The sequence below is a fragment of the Venturia canescens genome, chromosome 7 (genome assembly GCF_019457755.1).
Source record: "Venturia canescens isolate UGA chromosome 7, ASM1945775v1, whole genome shotgun sequence".
NCBI lineage: Eukaryota > Metazoa > Arthropoda > Insecta > Hymenoptera > Ichneumonidae > Venturia > Venturia canescens.
Window position 1 is genome coordinate 10,117,670 of NC_057427.1, and position 24,050 is coordinate 10,141,719.

General features: G+C 40.2%; 4 protein-coding genes across 7 annotated transcripts; all 4 read right to left on the reverse strand.

Annotated features, from left to right (window-relative positions):
• Positions 1-98: 98 nt before the first annotated feature.
• On the reverse strand, positions 99-2,473 carry LOC122413206 (odorant receptor 67c-like). Its single transcript, XM_043423382.1, has 6 exons — positions 2,192-2,473; positions 1,309-1,721; positions 1,122-1,221; positions 883-984; positions 499-657; positions 99-164 (listed from the first exon to the last, which is right to left on the reverse strand). The coding sequence occupies exons 1-6, from the start codon at positions 2,471-2,473 to the stop codon at positions 99-101; spliced, it is 1,122 nt and encodes a 373-aa protein (XP_043279317.1).
• A 1,033-nt stretch (positions 2,474-3,506) lies between these two features.
• Positions 3,507-7,115, reverse strand: LOC122413208 (odorant receptor 4-like). Its single transcript, XM_043423388.1, has 6 exons — positions 6,834-7,115; positions 6,121-6,533; positions 5,928-6,027; positions 5,677-5,778; positions 4,436-4,594; positions 3,507-4,341 (listed from the first exon to the last, which is right to left on the reverse strand). Exons 1-6 carry the CDS (start codon positions 7,113-7,115, stop codon positions 4,276-4,278), a joined length of 1,122 nt encoding a protein of 373 aa, XP_043279323.1. The 3' UTR covers positions 3,507-4,275.
• A 5,678-nt stretch (positions 7,116-12,793) lies between these two features.
• Positions 12,794-17,628, reverse strand: LOC122413207 (DNA damage-regulated autophagy modulator protein 2-like). 4 transcript variants are annotated; one of them, XM_043423386.1, is made up of 7 exons: positions 17,562-17,628; positions 16,014-16,198; positions 15,751-15,918; positions 15,210-15,331; positions 14,805-15,031; positions 14,127-14,265; positions 12,794-13,073 (listed from the first exon to the last, which is right to left on the reverse strand). In XM_043423386.1, the coding sequence occupies exons 3-7, from the start codon at positions 15,831-15,833 to the stop codon at positions 12,796-12,798; spliced, it is 849 nt and encodes a 282-aa protein (XP_043279321.1). In that variant the 5' UTR covers positions 15,834-15,918; positions 16,014-16,198; positions 17,562-17,628; the 3' UTR covers positions 12,794-12,795. The 4 variants fall into 4 exon arrangements, with proteins under 4 accessions (XP_043279321.1, XP_043279319.1, XP_043279320.1 ...); XM_043423384.1 differs by lacking the exon at positions 17,562-17,628 and adding an exon at positions 16,941-17,093; XM_043423385.1 differs by lacking the exon at positions 17,562-17,628 and adding an exon at positions 16,854-17,093.
• A 238-nt stretch (positions 17,629-17,866) lies between these two features.
• Positions 17,867-23,021, reverse strand: LOC122413501 (uncharacterized). Its single transcript, XM_043423890.1, has 2 exons — positions 22,189-23,021; positions 17,867-21,330 (listed from the first exon to the last, which is right to left on the reverse strand). Exons 1-2 carry the CDS (start codon positions 22,559-22,561, stop codon positions 19,973-19,975), a joined length of 1,731 nt encoding a protein of 576 aa, XP_043279825.1. The 5' UTR covers positions 22,562-23,021; the 3' UTR covers positions 17,867-19,972.
• Between the last annotated feature and the right edge of the window lie 1,029 nt (positions 23,022-24,050).

Sequence of the window (24,050 nt, forward strand, 5' to 3'; positions counted from 1 at the left end):
TACAGTATACATAAACAAACTCTTTCTTTCTCGCGCTCTTGTAATGCTCAATATTTTTTTTAATTTCAATGATTTCCAACCCCGAGGCACTCGAATTTTCAATCTTCGTCAACGCTTACGGTGATCCGAAGCGTCGTAAAGTACGAAAATGCTGCCGAGAGGAACTGAAAATGGGTAGACTCTCGTCGTTACGAGTGTTTAACGAATTGTTTCAATTTTTTTGGGCACTCTGACTATTCGCGTAACCCTAAATTGAGGGTATCGGGTAAGGTATCGTCAGGATTTCTTAACCTTCACAGGAGAGGGTATTGCGATGCCTACCTTAAATGCAAGCCGGTCCAGGGGGACACGACAAAGCACTGGTGCTTCCCTGGAAAAGCACCGATGGTAAAGTATCAAAATTAATGCCTTCTCCGACGAAGGGTTGAAAAATCTTGACGATATCGGGTATCGTCGTTTGTCATGGAAATTTCATAAAAGCATTCTGAATATTGTTACCGATCCAAAATACCGCAGAGACAGAGCAGGCAAAAAACCACCGATTGATGCGACCACTGGTCTTTGTGACCTTTGAATGACGATCAACATGCTTTTCATAGTTTCTGGGGTCATTTCCATCCAAGCCACATTATACGCCGCAGTTCCTACACAACCACACTGAATATAATTTTTAATGATGTTTTTCATTTTAAAAAAACTCCAGTTAAAATAAAATTTGTACAATAATTCGTAGTTCTTCCCTTGAAGCAGTTGCATTGGTATTTTTCACAAAACCATCAAATTACATAAAAAAGCTCTTTACTAGAGTCGAAAATGTATTCGAAAAAAGGTACATTTCACATTTCAACAAATTCTTAGACGCTCACGGAAGTTTTTACTCACGACGTCGATCAAATTGTCGGCGGGCCAAGCACAAACGAACAAACATGCGATGGATATGAAGGCTACAAATCCAAATTCCATTTTCACCATCATAGGTTGATTCTTCGTTTCAGTCGATCAAAAATATTGAACGATAAAAATATTTAATAGTTATCATTATAAAACCTCACCTCTCGATCGACGAGAATGGTGCTGAATTTTCAATGGAACAAATGGGTGCAGAAATAATTTAAGCTTACACTGACTATTTGGAGGCAACCGAAAACTGTCGCAACGCCACTCATCATCGTGGTGGTCAGTGCTATAAACGACATCGTATATTTCACGTTTCCGGCTAACCTAAAACACATAAAAATTCATGTAAATAATGATTGATACGATAAGAACAGAAAAGTAGATTTTTTTTTTTTAAGGGTAATCTTTTACTCGAGTAAATGTTGGTGTTTCTTGACACTTTCGCAGAAGCTTCTCAGATCCTTGACGTTTTGAAATTCTTGAATGAACAATTCGAATCTTGCGCCAACGTACCACATAAAAAAGGCGGCTTGGCAGTTGATAGTGGCGCCAACCGAACATTGGAAACCCACGAAACTTTGATGTATGTAAATAAGGTACGTTATCGGCCAGTAGTCGGTGAGAAAAGGGTAAACAGCGGACGTAGGAAATTGTTGGTCGTCCAGGAATAACAACGTCCCCAAAACTCCGAACGGTGTCGTCATGTAATTAATTATTGATATAGAAACGTGAAGAAACGTGCATTTTTTGACGTAACGTTCGAGAACAAGACGCTCGTACGGTTTTGCCTTTTCTATAAATTCTTCCATCTCGCTAATTAGCGCCTACAAAATTTCATTTCAACAGATATTTACGAATGCAAAAGATTGTTCTTTTCTCTTCAAAAACTCGAATAATGAGCGAAACAATTCTAATCTTGTTCTGTACTCGGGAGTAGACGATTTTTTTTCCGAGCAGAGATTCGTAACCGTTGATCCTCATGACCGTGTCGGAGACGATCCCAAATCTCTTTGTTTTGAGTGAAAAAAACGTCTGTTTGCGTTTTGTTAATCGTCGCGGAGAAAAAAAAAATTAGTTCGAGTGAAAATTTGGCCCAGTTTCCGACCCGGTGGAAGGATTCTCGTGCAAAAAGCAGTTTCTCAGGAGCCCGAGAGTTCGAAGAGAAATTTATTCAGAAGTACAGAAGTGAAGAACAGTGCAATGACACTGTCTAGAAAATCAGTTTCAACTCGTTTTCCAAAGTTTCGTGAAAGCGTTTGAGAAAATGATTTAATGCGGCTGAAAATTCATTTACCCGTATATTCTTACGGTCGATTCTGCAAACGATGGTTTTAATGATGAATCCGGAAACGGCCCCAAGAAAGCACGCGGATTTGGTAAGTACGAGTGAATCCGATTGGCATTTATAAACCGAATACAACAGAGGTGCGAAAAGCCCAAGAGCGCTGACGAGCGAAAGCCACCAAAACAACTCGAATTTTATTCTTTCCCAATTCGTCGCGTCTGACCTTGGCGGCCAACAACAGCCCAACCGAACGCTCAATTTCGTAAAATTCAGAGCTCTCTCGATGCTCATGCTCAATGTTGTTCGAATGCTCGCGAGTATACAAAAAATAATGGGAAAATATGAAAAGTCTCAGTCGAACTTTACGTGTGTCAAATGTACTGGAAACCTCCCAATTCAACGTTCATCTTTTCACTCCACTATACATGACGTTCGGAACTTGAAAAATTGACATTTTAACGACAATTTTCTTTTTGCGCCCAAGCACTTCTCAGATGAAACGAAAATTTTTCCCCGTACCCTCCAATGAATTGTTTGATGCCGTATGAGATCGAGATACTTTCACGATGGTTGAGGCAGTACTGACCCCTAAAAGACAGTCGGCTCTTCTCGACGAGCGAAATTTTAATCGTGCCAAATGATTGCATGGAGCGTGATGAATAATTTCAGTTAAGAACGTGCCCGTGAAAAAGGGATTCGCGCAAAGGGAGCTTCGTAATTGCTCTATCGGAGGAGAAACTTTGTAAAATTGTAAATCGACAGCGGCGTTGCTCGATCGTACTGCGCGAGTGTAGAGTCAATGAATAATGAACGTTCTCATGCTGTTTTTCATCCACACTGCAAGTCTCTATACCCCTTCAGAGGGTTCTTATACACCGGGAGATAATAATTGATATAATTCGAGTTATTATTATTGGAATATGAGCAAAAATAATCCATCAGCATAGTAATAAAACTTGATATTAAGGAGTTTCGGTACAAAAGTCTAAATATTAAGAAATTGATCAAACTTGGTGATAATGTTGTTCAACATCAAGTGCAAAAACACAATTTTTTTCAAAATTTTCTTCTACTTAGTTATCGAGTAATTACGCATTAAAGCAGATTTCTTATGCCCGGAATATATACCTATATATATGAAAACGCTATGCTTATACACGTGAACTTTAGTGATCAATTACTCGATAACTGTGTAGAAGAAAAATCTTAAAAAATTTGTATTGCCAAATTTGGCACTAAAGAATATGTTCACCAAATTTTATAAAATTCTGAACTTTTTGAAATTTTTTATGTTTTTAGCATGGTTTAGCATGGCAACATTGTATCGCCTGTACCGAAACTCCTTAAACAATACACATGAGAGCGTGCTCACAGTCCTATAAGTTTGTTTATAAAACGAATATACAGATCAAGGAAGAGGTCGACACGAGGCCCTCTCTCGTTAGAGTCAGAGTCACCTTTTCGACCACTGCAACGCTCAGTTAATCGATAGATCTCTTAGAGTAAAGTTCATTGAATAAAATATATAATTGCTCTGCTTAAACTTTGTGCCATTTATTTCGAAACCTGCTTCCATAATCCAATAATTATACTGGGAAAAAGCCACGCTGTCATCCAATTACACGTAAATAACACTTCGATCCAAACGCTCCTATACATTTCGGCAGGAAACCTCGGGACTGTTTCGAGCTCATTCCTCTCGCTGACGTTGTTGCGTTCGCGTCGTTCGGATAGGAAACGGAATATTCTCCCGTACGTGTGAGGCTCGACGTATAAATTCATTTTTTGGATTTATTAATCGTGACGTCAAAAAGGTATGAGTTGCTAAGGTTTATCATTGCTTTTTTTCACACTTTCACATAATTATGCATTTCGAGTGGTTATTCGAATAAAAGTTATCCAACGAGCATTGACCTCTTCGTCCGTGAGTCTCGAAGTTTTTATTATTCGATCCTTTTTTTTTTTTTTTTTTTTTGTCAATTTGACTGTTTATTCGGTATACTGTGCTGCTTCGAAGGTAATTTTTGTAAATTCTAAAGAACTTTGTTCAATCGTTATGTTTTCGTTGAGAAGCGACCGGAAAAGCAGTGTTTCTATTGAGTATCAATGTTCACGGTGATCCGGAGGGTCGTGAAGTACGAAAAAGCTGTGGAAAGGAACTGAAAAAAAAACGGTGGAAACTCGTTATTCGATGCACGGATGATTTTTTCCGCGGACTCTGATTTATCGCCAGTAAAACATCCGTTTTATTACCGATGCGTAATATCTCAAGGACAGAGCGGGAAGAAAACCACCGACGGACGAGACCGCTGGTCTCTGCGACCTTCGGATCACCATCAACACATTTTTCATCATTTCCGGTGTCATTTCCGTCCAAGGCGCGTTGTACGCCGCAGTTCCTACAAAACTGCACTAAATATCATGTTTTTTTGATAACTCTTTAAATCACTGAAAAATTGACAGGAAAAAAACTTAATCGAGGAAAATCCGAAATGCGGGGCCAAGGCTTCTTTTAAATTCCGGGATGGAAGAGCTAAAAATTGAGCTTTTCGTAAAATGTTCATATTTATAGAGAGGATTTGAAGACTTCAAAAACCATTCAGACTTTAAAAGATACAAAACATTTTCGGTTTTCGGTGCAGACATAAATTGTCCTCGTAACATAATATAAAAAATTGTTTTTTATTTTCGAAACGTGAGCGGAAGCTCCTTTAAGGTATTACTGGATAGCCCAGCCGATAAATTGTATCTGATCGGAATTTCCGTACTTCGTGATGCAATAAAAATCTGAAAAAATTTAGCAACAATTACAAAGTTATGAACTACAATCATCAATAATAATATTGCCTAAAAGTTATTAATAAATTGTTTAAATAAATAATTTTTTAACAATTTTACAGTAAACCCTTGTTTTTTTTTTACGAATCGAATGTGCGCATTTTTCTGAATGCTCATGATTTTTTTCAAAATTTTCGAGGATTTTTGAAATTCCCTTTTTTAAATTTTTTAAGTGGCTCTATTTGTACATTTTTGATCCAGTAACCTTGAGACTTTTCAAAACTGATGGCAAATATGTCTTCTAAAAAATATCCAAAATTCAAATTAAAAAAAATTTTTTTCAAAACTTTTTCAAGAAATTTCAAAAATCCACGAAAATTCTGAATAAATTCATGAGCATTCGGAAAAATACACACATTTGATTCGTAAAAAAAGACAAAAGGTCACCGCAAAATGATTAAATGATTAATTGTTTGAACAATTTGTTATTAACTTTTGGGCAATATTATTATTGATAATTGTTGTTCATAGCTTTCGAAATGTTGTTGAATTTTTTCAGATTTTTATTGCATCACGAAGTACGGAAATTCCAATCAGATATAATTTTTGGTCGAGCTATCCATCCAGTTATACCTTAAAGTTTCCAAGCGAAATTCACTGCAGCAAAAATATTGCAAAGATTCGGGAACGAAGAATCATTCCTTCGTAATACTCACGACGTTGATTAAATTGTCGGCAGGCCAAGCACAAACGAAGAGACACGCGATTGATATCAGAGCAACTGGTCCGAATTGCATTCTCACGATCAACGGTTGATTCTTGAATTTTAATAATGAAATGAGATAAATGTTTTTTTTGCAGCAAATTTGCATCACTCGGAAATTTGGTTTCGCACGGAAACGGAGATAATCGAGATGACAGAAGAACGTCCGTGGCTCAATGATTGTCTCAAAGTGAATGGACTTACACCAACGAGCTGCAGACAACTGAAAACCGTTCCGATGCCACTCATCGTCGTCGTCGTCATTGCGATGTAGGCCATCGTCTGTTTCGAGTTTTCGGCCAATCTGCAATATGCCAACTTGAATATCACTGGAAGAATTGTCATTGAAAAAGAAAAAAGTGGAAAAATTAGTTCAATCGAATGAGGGACGATTTACTGCAGGAGTTTTTGGTGATTTCTAATGCTCTCGTGGAAGCCTTGGGAGTCCTTGACGTCTTGAAACTCCTGAATGAGTATTTCGAATCTTGCGCCAACGTACCAGACGAAAAGGGCAGCTTGACAGTCGATCGTGGCCCCAACGGAGCATTGAAAGCCCACGAAACTTTGATGCGCGTAAACGAGATACATCAAGGGCCCGTTCTCAGTGGAAAATGGATAAACTGCGGGCGTTGGAAATCGCTGATCGTCCGGCAGCAAAAACGGCCCGAGGATCACGACTGACGTGGTCATGTAATTTATAATCGTTATCGAGGTGTGAAGAAACGAGCATTTATTCACGTAACGTTCGAGGACAGTGCGCTCGTGCGGTTTTGTTTCTTGTAAAAATTCTTCCATTTCCTTAATCAGAGCCTACAATTCGATTGGCAGACGAAACGCGTATGAAAAGTCGAATTCCACGAAGCTCGAAAATCGACAGTCCAACAATCTCACTCTTCGTTTCACTCAAATTTGTTCAGCATCGATCGAAATCCCTGTTCTATTATACTTTTTTTTTTCCAGATTTCAAATCCTCATGTTTGACACTACGAAATCGAGATATTCGGACTTTACAGTCGTAAACAGAGAGCAGAATTGTTGGCTGTCATAAGCACATTTTTCGCGGTTTGTAAAAAACTTTGAAAAAAGTGGTTTTCCTCGGAGCTGATTTACCTGGATCCGTTTACGATGAACTTTGCAAATGATAATTTTAATAATAAAGCCAGAAACAGCGCCAAGGAAGCAGACCGATTTGGTGAGGATGAGGGAATTCGATTGGTATTCGTAGATCGAGTAGAGCAAAGGTACGAAAAGTCCAAGAGCACTGACGAGCGACAAGCACCAGAGTAGCTCGAATTTAACTTTTTCCCTGTTCGTCGAATCGGCTCTGGGAGGCCAGCAGCAAGCCAAGCCAACGCTCAGCCTCGTGAAATTTACTGCCCTTTCGAAGCTCATGCTTCGACACTGAAAATCCTTTTGGACAAAAACTATCGCATCAACTTTGCCGAGAGCTTCGCGGGCTCGAATACGAATCGAGAAAGCACTTTGCGATTTCTTCAAGGAAAAGCATCGAGCACATTTCCCACGATCGATATCACAAAAACTTTTTCTCGATGGAACTTATTTCTTTTCGTCTTTACCAACAAATTTACGTTTTGTTTCCTCTCAGGGACCGAGAGACCACTCGAGGACGGTCGAAGCAGAACTGAGCGCGAGGAATAAGCCTGCGAACCATTCGATAACGAAATTACAACAATTTCGAATGAACGTGGTAACAGAGTAATTCTGAAAATTGGAAAACAATCGCGGTTCAGTCCATAGGAGGCTTTTCTGCAGTGGGAAGGGTGCACGGAAGAGGGAAGTGCGAAAAGAGAACTCCGTAATAGCTCCATTAGCGGAGGAGCTCCATCAATTTTTAAATAGTCGAACACTCTTCGCTCGGGAGACGCGATTCGAATTAATAAATGATAAACGCAGCCCTTGCGTTCCACGCTGTGTGCCTCTACAGCCCTCTCCAAGGGTCATTTTTCAGGGAGATAAGAATTTAAGATAATTTCAGTCATTACCGCGTACTGGGAAAAAGCCAATCGTCATCCACTTAAGTCATTATCGTTCCAATTCACGCAACATTACAATTTTCTTCCTCCCGAATGCGAATGTCTCTCCATTTTTTGAAAAATCAGCTTCGAAGGAGAGAGCTCGTGAGAGTTCCAAGGGTGACGAGCTCTCGATTCTGAAGGCTCGTGACAGTGGTAGATAAAGGAACGAAATTAAACTCCTTCGGCTTAGGCGTGATATACAAATTTATTTATTTTTGTTGTTCTGAAGATATCGAAAAGGCGTGAGCTCTTGAAAAATTTGTTTTTCTCTCACAAACACACTCTCTCTCTCTCTCTCTCGCACACGCACGCACGTTCGCACATTTCAGGCACTTAAAATAAATAATAACAGTTTGCAGTCGTCGCTCATTCTTTCACACTCGAAACTCTTGGTTTATTTAACTTTATATATTCAGTTAAGTGCGCTGTGTTCGAATAATTTATGAATTAATGTTCTTTCGCTTTAGAATTGCTACGAAATATGGTTTTTCCGCAGTCTCGAATAAGACGGTTTTCGGTTAACAAAGTCTTGTTTAAAACGACCATTGTGTGCTTCTGACATGGTTCATTCGTCGACGAATCGTGATCGATCAATCGCGAACGGTTATAAGTTAGGTTTATGGGTATAGAATTATTGTGGAAGCGATACTTTTTCGCAAACCTTGCACCAAATTATCACCCATTTATCTTCAATCCTTTTGTTTGCATTGCTATTTATTTGTTTATTATTAATAAAACGGTGAAGCTCGTTAATGAAAAATATACAACGAACAAATTCGAATCTAGGCAATGAAAAATCGCCGGACAGCTCTAAGAGCCCCTTTTAGTCGAGACTAAATTGTATCAATTTAACGATTTTTCGCTACTTTCACTCTCCGCACAATTCGTTTAACGAACGCTCAGAAGAATAGAAATCACTTTTTAAAGGTCAAATATTCTTTCTGATGCACCAGCGTCTCTTCGTTATCGTTCGTCCTTTAGCACCGCGGTTCAAAGTCTATTTTTTTATTCTACTCCTCACACTAACGCTAACGAAGGCAAATTTTTGAAAACCCTACTCGTCATATTCACATTCGAGGAGTCGCACGCTCGTGGATTCGTTACGTTTTCAAAAACACCAAAAAACAAACTTTGCAAAAACGTAGAATCCTCTTTCCCTCGGTCATATGATAAAATGTCGTTCAAACAAAAAAACTTTACAGACCTTTTCCACAGGAAATTTCACTATCTTCAACTTTGATTTGAACCTTTTTTGCCGTAACATCACTCAGAACAGAGATATAAGTGAAAAACCATTTTTCATTGATTTTTGACAAAATAAACTAATTCCAGGTGTAAAATATTTTTTCCAATTTGAAGCAAAAATAGAAGTCTCGAAGCCTGGCCCATTGTCAATGACGCCAAAAATTTTATCGGCTGTCCTCATTGAAAAGTCGTAAATTATGCAGAAAGTAGGCCGCTCTCTGGATAGCCTTTCGGAATCGAGGTCAGATCGATGTTCTCGTGACGAATCATTCAAAAGCTAGTAAACGATATTCAATAACATTTTTTTAACCAATGAATTCTATAAATGAGCCGAAGCCAGTTTTTTTCGAGCTGTACTCGAATTGATTTCGTCGATCCTCCACCTTGTTGGATGTCGACACTCGTAACTCCTTAAATTCATTTCCCAATATTCCACCCGCTCGCGTATCCTCGAGTGCAAAATATCATTTTATTACGGAGAAATATTTAGGCAAAGTTGCACGCAACGATGGCAATCTCCGAGGCTTTACGCTTCCGAATCACCTTGGATACGAGAAACGTGGTTCTCAAGGGAAATTCGCACGAGCAGAATCCGTTTGCCGCACATTTAGGAGGAAAAGATCAGTGAAAGTAAAAGTGCGATTTCGGTTCACAATCCTTAAGAAAACTCCCCCAGTTACTGTCCCTCGACACGTTAATTAAAAAATAGTTTTTTTTTTTTTTTTTATCGAAAACAAAATTTCAGCAACTTTATTTGTCATCGAAAAAAAACTCTGTATTTACCGAAAAAAATGCGAACGTCTCAAAGATCTTCGACGCAAAAGCCCAGTTTGACGTTTCCCCAGCAGAAACAATTATTTCTGCTTCATTTTTTCCCTTTGACCAATTTTCTCGATCCCCCGTGGCTCGTCGTCCTCCAGGATGCTGGGACAGACACTTTTGAATGTCTAAATCACACGTTTTATGCCGCACAGAATTGACGTCAATTGCCCGAAGGATAAATAGTGAAAGTTCACCTCCCATTGTGTGGATTAACGCCATTCTCACCGTTCCATAATCATAATAATATTATTGCGAATAATATTATTACGCGGTATAATAATAATATAATAAAATAGACATAATATTGTATTATTTGTTATTCTATAGGCCCGATTGCAACGTCGTGATGACAGTCACTTTGTTTTTCACAGCTCTGGTCTCGCGTCCATTTTCAGTTGATCAGAAACGATCACTCCAATTTTTTCGTTTCATTTTAAAATGTTTTACTCGAAGTTTCATTGCCGTTGATGATCGTCTGTTTTTTTCTCGTGGAAGGTTCAATCCGGCGAATCATTGTTTCGAAAATTTGGCAATTCGAGGCTGATTTGGGGCTCGCGATCGTTTTGTTTTTATTGTTTCTTTTTCCTCTGCACGAACCATTTTTTCGAGAATGATTTTCGAAGCTTTTTGGAATCCCTGAAGTTTGCGAGTTCGATCGAACCGCATTAATCCAACAAACCATTTTTCTCGAAGCTCACCGATCTAAAGGCGTCCTCGACGAGGTCGGCGAGACATCGTACCGCCTGGAGAAGAGCCGCGAGCAGCAACGACAACGAGAGCGAAATAATTTTGCTCGGCACCAAAGCGTTGTCGCCGGACTGCGAGCGGTTCGTCAACTTTTTTCGTTTTCTCTTTTCGTACCCGTACGATTTATTGTTCGAGGGTGAATTGTTCTCTCGATCGTGCACCTCGTGATTTCTGTCGTGGTTTTTTTCGTTGTTCCGGTTGGCGATCGAACACGACTTTGGGGATGATCGATGACAGTTGTTTCTCACGGGCCTGTTGCTCTTCGCGGCCTCGAAACTCGTCTTCCCAGTAACGCACCGATTCGTCACGATACTTTCTATCATTCGACGGAACTCTTCGGCCTTCGCTTCCACCTCCGCGATCCTCGCCTCGCGCGATTTTTGGCCGCTTCGTTTCAACGATTTTTCACGTACGATCGAACAGCCCGTGACCAAATTACCGATCGCGTTTTCCGACCTTGCTTTTCCGCAGATACTCAAATTATTGCTCAGACGAAATTCCGCTCGTAACGTTTCCAGAGACCCTTCTTTTCGCTCGGAGGATAAATCCTCGAATCGATAGATCGAACTTTCGTCGAGAGAATTCGTTCGACTCTGAGACTTTTTTGAAAGATCAAAGTCTCGAGTTTTCTCATTGGTGAAAGTGTTCAAATTGTAGTTTATCAGATCGGTTAGATCGTCGTCGTTGAGGGATCGTCGACGGCATTTTTTTTCCAATCGCCCCAATCCTCCAGAAATATTTTCCTCCGTTTCGGGGATTTTGTATCGAGTGGGGATCTTGCCCAAGCTGTTTGGTATGAAATTTACGTTTTTATCGGTATTCGAACAAACGATCGAATTACTGCTCGGCAGACTGGCCGAGTATTCGATGTTTTCGCTGCAGGAAAACTCGTCGGTGAATTGTAAGATGCAGTCGTCCGTTTGCCCGTCGTTGTAGCGTTTTTCCTCCGATATTTTAGTCGGAATATCGGTTAGAACTTTATCAGGGATTGTGTGATCGATGTTGAGGCGATCGGTCGTGGCTGTATTTCTCGGTGGATCTCGATCTTTATTGACGTTCCGTTCGATCGATTCTTCACCGATATTATCCTCCCGATCGCGATCCTCGATGTTGTTATTGATCCTTTTGGCCAGAGCGAAATTTTCCATCGACAAAATGTCTTTGAAATCAGAAACGTTGCGCTCGATGCTCGGAGTCTCGTAGAGCAAGCTTTGGAACTCGGGTAAATCGAGTTCCTGAACGTGGAGAAGATTTTGTTCGATGTTCATGAGACTCTCTTCGATTTGAATGAGACAATCTTCGATGTCGCAGGTGCTCGTGCTCGTTTCCTCGGTGCTTTTCGAGGTGCTTTCGTTAGTGGATTCGCTACCGTTCGGAGGGCTGTTACCAATTTGCAGAAACTTCATCCTCGACCTGGCAAAATCGTGAAATTTTTCACAATCGTTATCCCTGTCGCTGAGGGAAGAAGAATTTTCGAAACCCGAGGTATTGTTGAAGTGCTCGTGGCTCCTCCGCGGATCCATGAAATCACCGCGGTTGTAAAGAACCTCGTAGTTGCTGTGGCTGTTGGCGATTTCGTAGTTGTCACTGGGATCGAACGAGATGAGGCGTTCCCGGGACAAATCGTCGCAGGTTCTTTCGCTCTCCTCCGAGAGAATTCCGTACACGAGATGACTGTTCGCGACGGAGTAAGAGGAGCAAGGATCGTAGGATTCGGCGGGGTTGAGCTCCGAGTTGTCGGACGATAAAATTTTCTTTCTTTCGTCCCAGCGCTCGTTCAAGTTTCGAGGAACGTTTGATTCGTGATTTCTCTTGATGATGGGCACGTCCAGGTTCCGAGAGCGCGATACCTCGGAGCTGGGTGTATCGTCCTGAAGCAGATTGTAATTGCTGTGGCTGTTGGCGTCCGGATAAGCGAACTTTTGGGGCGTCAGATCGAGGCTGGAGCCGTCGCTGACGAGGACGTTCAAGCTGCTCAGTATGTTCTCGTCGTCGGTGTCGAAGTCCAGCAAATTTCTAATCTCGTGATCTTTGCTCGATTCCGTGTGAATCTCAACCTCGCACGAAATGTTTCCCGTGGTCGTTTCGGTGTTTCGCACGTTCGAGTGAACGATCGCATCGTCGATGAAATCGCAACCGCGCAAACGGTACTCCGGAAACGGCGTGTTGATCGGCGAATGCGACAACAAATTAACGTACACACCCCCGCTCCCGATCACCGATCAACTGTTTGTTCGCTCCTCGCTCCTCGTCGACGAAACTCTTCCTTCGACGCTCCTTTCCTCCTCCTGGTACACGCTTAATACCTCGTTACTCGTCGTATTTCTATCTCGTTTGTATATCAACAACTTTGGCCACACCAATTGAGTATTCTTAAACTCTTCGGCGAACGACAACGTGTACGCACAAAATGTCATCGAACATAACCATTCGGCGATCGTACTCACTATGTGCAAATCCCAACCACCGTCGTCTTTGTACCACTTCTGAACCTGTTTGCCTGAAAAAGTAACGGACCACATTTCAGTAATTATTTCTTTGGAAATAGCAAGCGTGCTGAGAACGTTTTAATGTGTATTTTCCTTTCGAAAGTTTTTGAGGGCATTCGACCTCGTCGAGTCGAGATTTTCTATCGAAGATTCTGCACTTTTACACGTGGCTGGAGAGCAATTCAACTTTTTGTGCGATAGCTTCACAAATTTTCATTTTCAACTTTTCGCTACAAAATAGAACTTCATTGTCGCATTGCAATATTTCAGAGTGTTATTGACAATTTTAAGGAACGATTTTGAAGATTTTTCCTGAAATTCGTTCGTCAATTGTTTCGTTTTTACATTATCGCGAAAAAATTCTACGGAAATTCGATAAAGTGGCGATTTTTAGTGAGAGTAGACAAAATTTTATCGTGTGGAATCTAGCAGACGATTTTCGATTACGGATCAGCATAATTGTCGACAAGATAACAGGCGATATGCTTCGATTTCATTAATTCTTAGAAATTCAATCATCCGGCTAGATCTGAATGATCGAAGCGTAAAAATGATGAAGTCGAAGACGTCTGGCGACTTTTCGACAATGATGAATCATTTTTTCTCAATCTGGATCCAAGTCCGATTATTTTACCGATGAAACACATTCACCAAACTTTCACAGGCAGGTTGAGAAAAAAAATTCATCATTCCAAACGAATTTCAGCAATTTTACAAATCCCAATCAAAAGCTTTCGAACAATTCTGAACTTTCATTTCAACTTGAACCACGAAAACTTCAAAATTTCACAAAATTTCCTACACAAATGAAACGAGAAATAATTTTCAATTTTTTAATTCTTCTTGTCCTTGGCTTTAAGTTCTATTCGGTTATTCAATAGTTTTATTCGTCAGCAACGATGACGATCAATTGAGAAAACTATTCAGAATTGTTTTCTTTTCGTTGTTTTTTTTTTTTTTTTTTTTTTTTTCAAATAGACCCTTTACGAGCCGAATTTCATAAAGCGAGAGACCCGAATTCGATGAGCTCGGTTCGAGGGAAGTTGATTTTGTAACGAACGTACCTTTGTACAATCGGAAACTCAGAGTTCCACACACGATAGTAACGATGAAGCAAATCGTCATGAAAATCGCCATAATAATCCTTGCACGAGCAACGAGGATCGAACAACCGTGGGGCTGAAGATAGTACGAGCAGACAGCCTGTAAACACGTTGAAAAATCGTTATTTCGATGGAGAAAATGGCCAAGGTCGACTGTATCAGCCTGGAGGAAAATTTTGACAAGAGCTTGAAGATAAAACGTTTCGCGAACGCGATAAAAAGGTTCGGCCGTGCATCATTCTCTTCGTTTTCCAATAACGGAGAGATTGGTGCGTGATAACGTAGCATCTAGTCAATATTTGATCATGAAATCTCTCTAAAACGATAAGAAGTTTCAGCATATTGAAAAAAAGAGATTTTCCTCTAAAAGCTTGCCGTCTTCTTTGTTCTTGTTGCAAAAAATACATTTTTTACTCGATAAACTCCGTCGTGAATTTCTCCCCATTTGAAACTTTGATTTTAAAAAAATCTTTCACAAGGATTTCAACGTCATGTGAAATCTGCGAAGTTAAATCGTTGCCAAAAATGCTGACTATTTAGTGAACTTGGTTCTCCATTTTCTCAAGATTTTATTTCGAACAGAACGCATGGACGCCTCATTATTTCGATGGAAAATTGTCGCGTGGAGTTTCTCGTCACCTGCGACCAGAAGTAAATAGTTCCAGCACCAAAACACATGAAAGCACCGATCATGTGAACGACGAGGACCGACGTCTCTTGGAAATTCGCGACGATCGAGAGGCCCAGGTTGGTCAAAAGTCCAAAAACGAGGCCGGCTCGATTCCACTTTTGCAGAGAGTCATTTCCACGAAATTCAACAATGCACTCCTTCACCTGCTCGTACCGTACGTAGACGAAGAAAGACACTGGAAATCGAAACATTATTTTTTTTTTTACACTCTGCATGACTTTAGGGGATTGCGACAGTCGCACCCGTTCGATTTATTTCATCCCGAAACAACTGTCAGATCCTCCGAAATATTTCCGAATCAATGAGGATTCCACATACTTCGAACACGCAAAATTGCCTTTCTTGGCACTTACTCAGAGCCGCGGCGATGTTCATAAACTGGGCGAATATGCAGCTTTCAGGCGCGTACGTCGTGGTGTCGGAAATGTATGGAAAACCCGCTTCCGTGTGCCCGAGACCAACGGCTATCGAATACCTGCAAGGAAAATAACATTTTTCATTTTTCATGAAATTTTCCCTTGATAAGGACATTTTTGCGATTTCAGTTGAGTCACAATTGAACATTATATTGAAATTGAATTTCAATCTAAAAGAGAAGTTAAATAACGATAGAATGAGAATCGCTATGAAAAATATTAGAAAATGTCTAATAGTGAAAAATTACATAGAAATAAAAAATTCAACGAATCATGAATTTAGATGTAAAGGAAAAATTATTCAGAATGCGATATTCGTGAGGAAAAAAAATTCGGTTGCTACAAACAATTAGTTACTGTCAAAAATTTTCTGAAAGTAATTACCAACAAACGTGCTTCATATAAAAGTTAAAACAAAAACTCGTTACGTTCACGTCATAATTACGAAAATCCTTCAAGTTGTGTTGGTTTGACTCACGTGGTGATAACGGTGGCCGGAAAAGTGATAAATATAACGATCGGTACGTAGTGAAGATTTCCCAATACTTCCGGTTTGTCCATGACGATTGAAATCGAAAAAAAGGTTGAGCCAGAAAGAAACGACGAGTCTATCGTCCCTCCGTTATCGACGACACCCGAGCGCAGTCTGCGGCGCAAGAACAATCGTGGTCGTAAAACGAGAGCCAAAGAATGTCTGCTAGTCGAATATGTACAATACGAATTGGTTATAAAGTCACATACTTTTAAGTCTCGCAGCACGACCTTCCTCGAACCATTCGCATTATATAGTAAAAACCTTCTTCCGTCCTTCGCACACGGCGAAAGAACGTGCGCTCTCTAAAACGTTGCGATCGCGAGATAAAGAACGAGCAGAGAAGTCTGTTTACTTGTTATGCCCTTGCCATGGTGTCCTCGACCTTCGGCATCTGCGAAAAATTTAGATTCCCATATTTCAAAAAATAGAATAAAAGAGATTGCAATAATCGTGTTGTAGAGGACTAAAAAATTGAGTGCTTTTTCGAAAATGACGGACTCACTATCGTCCAATGGAATAAAAACATTGAAATTCTCGGAATTTTCGCATCGACTTAACGAAAAAACCGGTCACGCAGAACGTCGCGAACTATTACATATGCAAATGTGGAACGATGATTTAATCGGAAACGAGAAACAATTTACGTCATGGTAATAGAAAATTGCATGCCAATTAGCTCAGCATTTTCTTCTTGACAATATTTTATTGTTCTGATCTTTTGTCTGTACATATATTGTCTTCAATAAAAAAATGTTATCTTATCACTCATGACAATTGGACGGATATTTGGCGAAAATCTGAGATAGAGCATTCCTGATAAGAATGTTCTGCTTCGAGTACGAGCATAAAAAACTCGATTAGATCATAAAAGTTTCCCTTTTTATATATGGCACAATGACATTTCACAATTTTTTTCATAACCCTTTTTCCATGTCTCAGCGACGTACGTTCATCTAAATTTACCTCAACAGAGATTTCCACAATTTATAAATAAACATAAATTTTCGAGAGTGTTTTTTGTTGGGAAAAGTAAAGAAAATCGCAACTTTTTTCATGCTCCCTTCCTCTGCGGACGATCAGATGGAACGTCGAAATTTTGAGCCCTCTAGTTTATATCCAAGAGAAACACGAACCTCACACAACACAGCTTGACAGTTGATCGTAAAAATATGAACTCGAGCACGGCACTTCGATTTTTCGGTAATTCAATTCACGAATGAATTCATATATTTTGATTTGCTTGACAATTAAAGAAAAATAAATTCACGTTCAAGATCGTGGACACAATCCGAGACTGAGTCGAGGTTACGGCCGGTTAAATCGATTTTCTAAGCTGCCCAATGGAGAAGCAACCCCTGGATAACATAGGACGAGAGAGGGAGAGAGACAGACAAAGGGAGAGGGAATTTTAGGATGCGAATGCGAAACGTTAGACGTCACAGGAAAGTCTCATACGAAATAAAAAATCTCGCCTTCCGATACGAGTGATTTCAATAAAAAAAAATGTAGAAAACACCGAAACACCTCCCTTTGACACTGTCAACTCACTGACATTCTTAACGACGGAGCTCTTTACACTTTGTCGTTCTACTTCGCCTTGAGTATTCTACGAACTGTTCAATTTTCCACGACAATTTCTCTTATTCCTTGTGAAATAAAAACAGCCACTCTCAACTATAAGAATTTTATTTTTTACTCAAAATAAAGGTGAAGATCGTCGGAGATGTTTTTTAATTTGAAGAAAACCACCCTACCCGTTGAAAGGAAAAAACTTTGTGGTTGCCTCTCGAACGAACCGTTTTCTACACTTTTTTTCTTTGCCAAACGCGACGAAAGGAAATTTTTATTTCCGACAGAATCATGAACTGACAGGAAAGCGTTTTATCGAAAATTGGTAATTCAGAATTCCCTCAAAACCGGAACATTGAAACCCAAGCGCCCATTTATCACGTTCCCTAATTTCAACTGTTCGACCATTCCCACAGCTCGACTTTCTCTCTCGAAATTTCCTCTCCTTTCTCTGTCACGTGGGACTGGTGACGTAATAAAAACAACGAAATTGTATAAATAGTATTTAATATTTGTTTCAAAGAAATACTTCACAATATCAAATTTAAACACTTTCGTCTCAACTCGACAAATCACGGTTAACTCTCTCTCATCATTCGTTACTCTCCTTTTTTCAGTTTTATTATACTAAATATCACACAAGGTTTTTCGCGCATCTCGAGATGTAAAAAAGAAAAACAAAACATAGTCAACTATCAGTAATAAATAACTCGACGAAACACATGAGTAACTCAAGACGACGAGATGAGCCAGCAGCACGCGTTCTCTCATATCGCCAGGAAATATCAATGCTCGATCTCGTTTGATAACAGGCTTGGGATGTGGCTTGTCAAAGAAATTCATCAGTTTTGTCATCTTTTTTTGCCTTCATTTTCATATTCAAATTAGTCTCATTTTCTATGAATTGGCAATTCTAACGTCTGATGAATGTACAGCTTTTATTTGAACTCTTAATACTCGAGCGAACGATGTGCTGAGTGAAAATGCTTCGTCATGAAGTATCTCAAATTATACAGACAGCAAATCTTTAAGTACCTCAAAAAATACAAATTCAGAGTTTGATAAAATGGCACTTGATATAAAAAAAATAATAATTACAAGTCTAACAGCAATTTTGCCCAATTTCCTCTCCATTGTTCCTCAGCGACTCGTTCCAACCTGCATTTAATCTTATATTCAATTTTTAACATCTTTGTAGAAGTTACAAAATGTTTTTTCTTATATGAAATATCACTTTATCAAGCTCTGCTCGATAATACAAGAAAAATAAAGAATTTCAAAGTTACCAAATCTATTACGTCACGAGAAACTCTCCAATTCTGTTCTCATACATTCAATACCGACAAAAATCATGTTCGAATTGAAGAAGCACTCAAACGACGAGCGAAATTTCATAACAGAGTTCGATCGACCGTGCGCATTAACAGAGTTCATCCAACGACTGTACCAAAGTTGCCATTTTTTATATCATTCTGTCACGAATGCGCACAAAGATTCGTCAATTTTTTTAATTTTTGGATACTCTCGACTGATTTTGTGAACGTTACCATTACAAAATTTCGCTCGTATCGAAGACGTGGCTCTGATTAGCATTTCGAGCAATTCTCGTTTTTTTTTTTTTTTTTTTTTTTTTTTTTTTTTCATTTGCTTTTTCCTTTCGCAATGATAATTTCGTCCAATAGATATTTGGTAATAGCCGAGAAAGCTTTTTTGTTTTAAAAATAAGGAAATCGAGTAGCGACGAAACTCGCTTAGTTGAGAATAACAAATCAACATTCACGTTAAATAATCTTTTCTCGTTTGTACAAAGTGCACCAATTTAAAATGCAGAACCCTGTTTTGCGGGGAGGAGAAAAGAATAGGAGAAAATAATGGAGCGTTCCCAAGTGCCAAAACGCTTAAACGGATAAGAAATTGGTTTATGGAAAAAAAAACTGACGAATCGTTGACTCGTCCATAGATTTAAAAGAAAAAAAAAAGTAATTAAGTGCGAGTGAAGCTTTTTTGCTCGCAAAGTGGAAAAATATTCAAGATAGATAACGCGATTAACATTTATCAATTATCACTGAAGATTGTCATTATGGCTCAATCTTGAAAATCTTCATTTTCAATTTTACGTATTATGAAAAAAAAAAAAAAAAAAAAAAAAAAACGGAGAAGGATAAACAAGTAACGATTTATACATTTAAAAAACGCATTCGCCATCTGAAACATTCGAGACAGAACTTCGTTATTTCAACGAATTCGAGATCAGTAATCGGATCAATGGTTTGTAACAATTAAAAATGATGTTAAGAGGGGGATTATTACAGTGCAATAGAAGCTCACTTTGCCTGGCTTTGCTTTTGGTGTTTAAATGAAATGAAATGTCGAAAAATGAATAACGAGGAAGGATTTTCGGTGTGTTGAACGGACGAGAACTTCGAAACCGTTTCAAAGAAGAAATTTTCAAGCTTTTTCTCTTTTGTGTCGAAAGCTTAATCAACGCGTTTCATCATTAGTTCTCTGAAGAAAAAAAAAAAAATACAAGTTTGTGTCAATAGAACGAGGGGATCTATCTGATAAAAAATAAACGAGAAGGAAAATGAATCACAGTCTACGGCTGAGTATAATCGATAGTTTGTTGGAGATTTTTGGCAACTTGTCGAGCTCTCGCGGCGGCTTCTTCCTGAGTTTTAGCGAGTTCCATGAGGGCCAATGCACCGAGCCATTTCTGATTATCCTCGAGGATTGGCAAGTTGATCAAGTTATCTTCTTGCTTGACGACGACGACTTTAACCTTGTTCGCGTGGTCGGTCGACGTGTTGGGGCGATTGACTTTCGGCGGCTCTTTATTGAGATTGGAACTGGAGTTTCCAGCGAGAATGAGAACCGTAGGTCGGGTTTCATTGTCGATAATGGGGGGTCTTGGAATCTTCTCGAGAGCGCTTCCGTCCGCGCGGTTATCGAAGATCGTAGCGGCTGGAGGATCCCAACGGTTTTCTTCCTGCGCATCTTTGGAGGTGAGAACGCAACTTTGATTACGTTCTCTCGGGGACATTGCGACGTTTATGTCACTCGTGTTCCAATGGACCTGCTGAGGGAGTGGATTCGTTTCGAAGAGAAATTGCTCGCTGCGATTTGCCTCGTAGCTATTGGCAGCGAGTTCGTTCGGCACAAGGTCCCAGGACAAACGATTCGTCAGGTAACTTTGCTCGTTCTCGGATTGAGGTATCTCGTCGTTGATCCGGGCTTCGATGAGACCGTTCGTTTGCTCGTTCTCCGGAGGATTGTTACAATTTGCACGAATGTCCCATCTCAGAGGTTTGGCCAATTGTTGCTCGAGACAGGCCTCCCGAAGCCACCGTTTTTTCGGCTGCAATCTATCGAGCGGTCTCCGAACCGGTGTATTTGGCATTTTGACCACGCTCGTCGTTTCCTCGTCCTCGGAAGTCTGTAAAATAGTGCACGCCTCGCTCGGATCCTCGTCTTGACTGTCGTCCTGGCTGTCTTGACTCTCGCTGCAGTACAAACGCTGCTGTATCGGCGATTTGCAGTCACGATTCTCTTGCTCTATCGCCGAATCCATCATCAAACCCTTCCGCGACTTTATTCTCTTGTGATGATTCTCCGACGAGCTCTTCCACGTCTTTTTCTTTCTCTCGTTTTTCCCCGTTGGCGTACGATCCTCTCGCTCTCGCGCCAACTTGTAGCGCTCCAGCCAACGCGTCACATCGTGTGGCAACTCCGTGTTCCCCGTGACCGGCTTCAATACGAAATCGTCCGAGCGCGTCAACGTCGCGTAAGGATGATCCGGACAGTGGCGATTCGCGTGCGTAAATCTCATCTCGCAGCCCGGCTCGGTACACAAAAACGGTTTTTCTCCCGTGTGCAAACGCTGGTGAGTCTTCAACTGGCCCGATTGCGTAAACGCCTTCGTACATCCTGGATAATCGCACGGGTACGGCCGTTCACCTTTAATCAGGAAATTTTCATAGCTCATTACTTTGCCACAAGTGATTTTTCAACATTTTTCTATCCGAATTATTCCCTGTTGCAAAAATAATAAAAAAACCAACTCATTAAATCGAGATTATAATTGGGGGGCATAAAGTATCGAAAATATCAATGAAAAAAAATATACAACGAGCCAAATTCGTTGTGCCATAAAAGATCGAAATTTTCTTCTGTTTTGAGATTAAAAACTAATTTCTTTGTTATTCGTTCGTAAGGAAATAAACACAAGGAGACGACGACGTGACATATTCTAGCAATATTCCTACTGTCAGTCGTTTTTGTGGGACAAGAGAAAAAAAGAGAGATTATAACAATCAGAAGCATCGATATTTGTGCTGGTAAAAGAAGAGAAAGAGGAGAGAGTGGCCATTTAACAATTTAAAGTACGCATGATGGCGGCCTCGTGTGCGCGCGGCGGGACGCGAGATCGTGCGTGACCGTTACGTGTTAAATGAAGAGAGAAAAAAAATTTATATAGGCGTAGAAAAAAATGGAAAAGTCAAACGGAATGTCTGAAGAAACGTCCAAAATGGACGACGGCTCGCGCGGATCTCTTTTATTCAATATTCCCTTATTTCCCGCTGCAAGCGTCGTCGTCGTATCGAAGTAACAAGAAAAAGAAAGAAACGTCGTGAAACGATAGAACGCGTTCGCGTGGTCGTGCCAACTGGCGTCTCGAATGCGAGATTTTTCTGTTCGCGGAAAAAGAGGGGCAGCGAAGGGGGAGGGACAAAAACACGAACGTGTTTATGCATGCATATATATGTATGTGTACAGGAATATGTAAATAACAATAATAATGTAACATGTATTTACCAGTATGCGTACGCAAGTGGGCCTGGAGGCTTTTTTCTCTCGGGAAAACTCGATTGCAGTATGTACATTTGATGCTGCTTGGGGATGTGCTACCCTGCATCATGAGGTTGGTTAGAGCGTCGGCGCGTGGTCGACCACGACGATGGCTCTCGGAACCACCGGAACGTTGTGTAGTACCATTACAACTATTTCCCGCTTGTCCGTTATCGCGATATTCCGGCGAGGAACAAGAACTGCCAGGACTGAGATTAACGTTTCTCGCTTCTTCGCCCCAATTCCAAGGATACAACATTGTGTCGCACATTGGTGGACTACGAGGCATCATAGAGTCCGACAAGGGACGAGACTCGCGCTTCGGCGTATGCAACTCCATGCTTTGAGCAAAATATCAAAGAAACAAAAGAAAAATCACAAGAAATATTGTTTTTTCTCACAAGTCTTGTTTTATTTTGAAATTTCGGTATTTTAACCGGGAAAATTCTTTTTCACAACACTTTTTTCATTCACTTTTCCCCAATTTTCGACCCTTGATGCGATCTATTTTTTTCGCCCTCTCTCTCTCTCCCTCACACTTTCTGTCCGTCTTTCTCTCTCTCTCTTTCTTTCTATGTTTTTCTCGAACGCGCGCGCTCCCTCAGCGAAGCAGCATATTACGATGGGAGTTTATGCACAAAAGACAAATTATTTTGAAAAGATCGTCATAATGATTTTTATAGTTTTAACGTGGTTGCCGCCACCGGGAAAAAAAAACGCGCGCGCGAACTTCTTGGACGTTCGTTGTACCGCGTGCCACTGATTCAACCGCCAAAATATAGTACTACGATGCGATTGATGGCGCGCGGGGCAAGCGGGGGCTACGCGAAGCTTATTCGCGTCTCTTTAAGCCCCTTTCTTTGTATGTACTTATACGAATGCGACAGGTGCGCAGTGTGCGTGTGCGTGGCTCTGCACATGAAAATGCGCCCGCGCACATGTGCTTTGCTTTCCGCGCACGTTTTTGTGTACAGCTGCCAAACGTATATCTATCGGTGTATTGAAATTTCAGACACGAACAATGTTTCCGAATTGATAAATCGATGCGAAACATTTAAAAAACGAGCCACTAGAAAGCATGCTATTTGTTTTCATTAAATGATATTTTTTAACATTTCACGAACAAAAAACGAAAAACATTCCGTCACAACTTTTGAATTCCGATAGATCGAACACTCTGGAACCAATAGAAAACTCTAATTTATCGTTAGCCACAGAAATACAAAGGTTATCACAGCCACCGTCAGATGGCGCAAGTGCACTTTTCCATGGTGTTCGACGATTTATATCTCATAGATATTCTCCAATTTTTACACAATACTCTCAACGAATACGTTTCAACGAATTTTTATACGTTATAATACACAATTGTATAACAAACGGAGTATCAATGAAATATGAACGAAAATTTTATCTAATTTTTTTTCAATCTAAATTTTAGTTCATGTATGCTGATCACATATTCATCGTTTAAAATTTTACCGCGCAGCAGTTCGCAGCGAATAATATGCACGACGAGCTCTCATTGGTCAAAGATTGGAGTAAAAGAGCAGCCGATTTTGCAACGCCAATTTGATCCGAAAGCTGGATTCATCGCAAGTTTATGTGAAAAAGAATGTGAAACATCACCGACGGACATTCTAGATGTATAAATAAACGTATTTCCTTTGATGATGGTGTCGGATTGAAAGAGAAAATGATTTTGACGGTTCTAATATTTTTTTGATCCTTTGCCGCGGATTCGTGGACCCCTCAAATGAAAACTCGCCCATCGCGGCGGCACCACGAGGCTTTGATTGTATCGTAAATAATTGAACAGAAAACGGAGC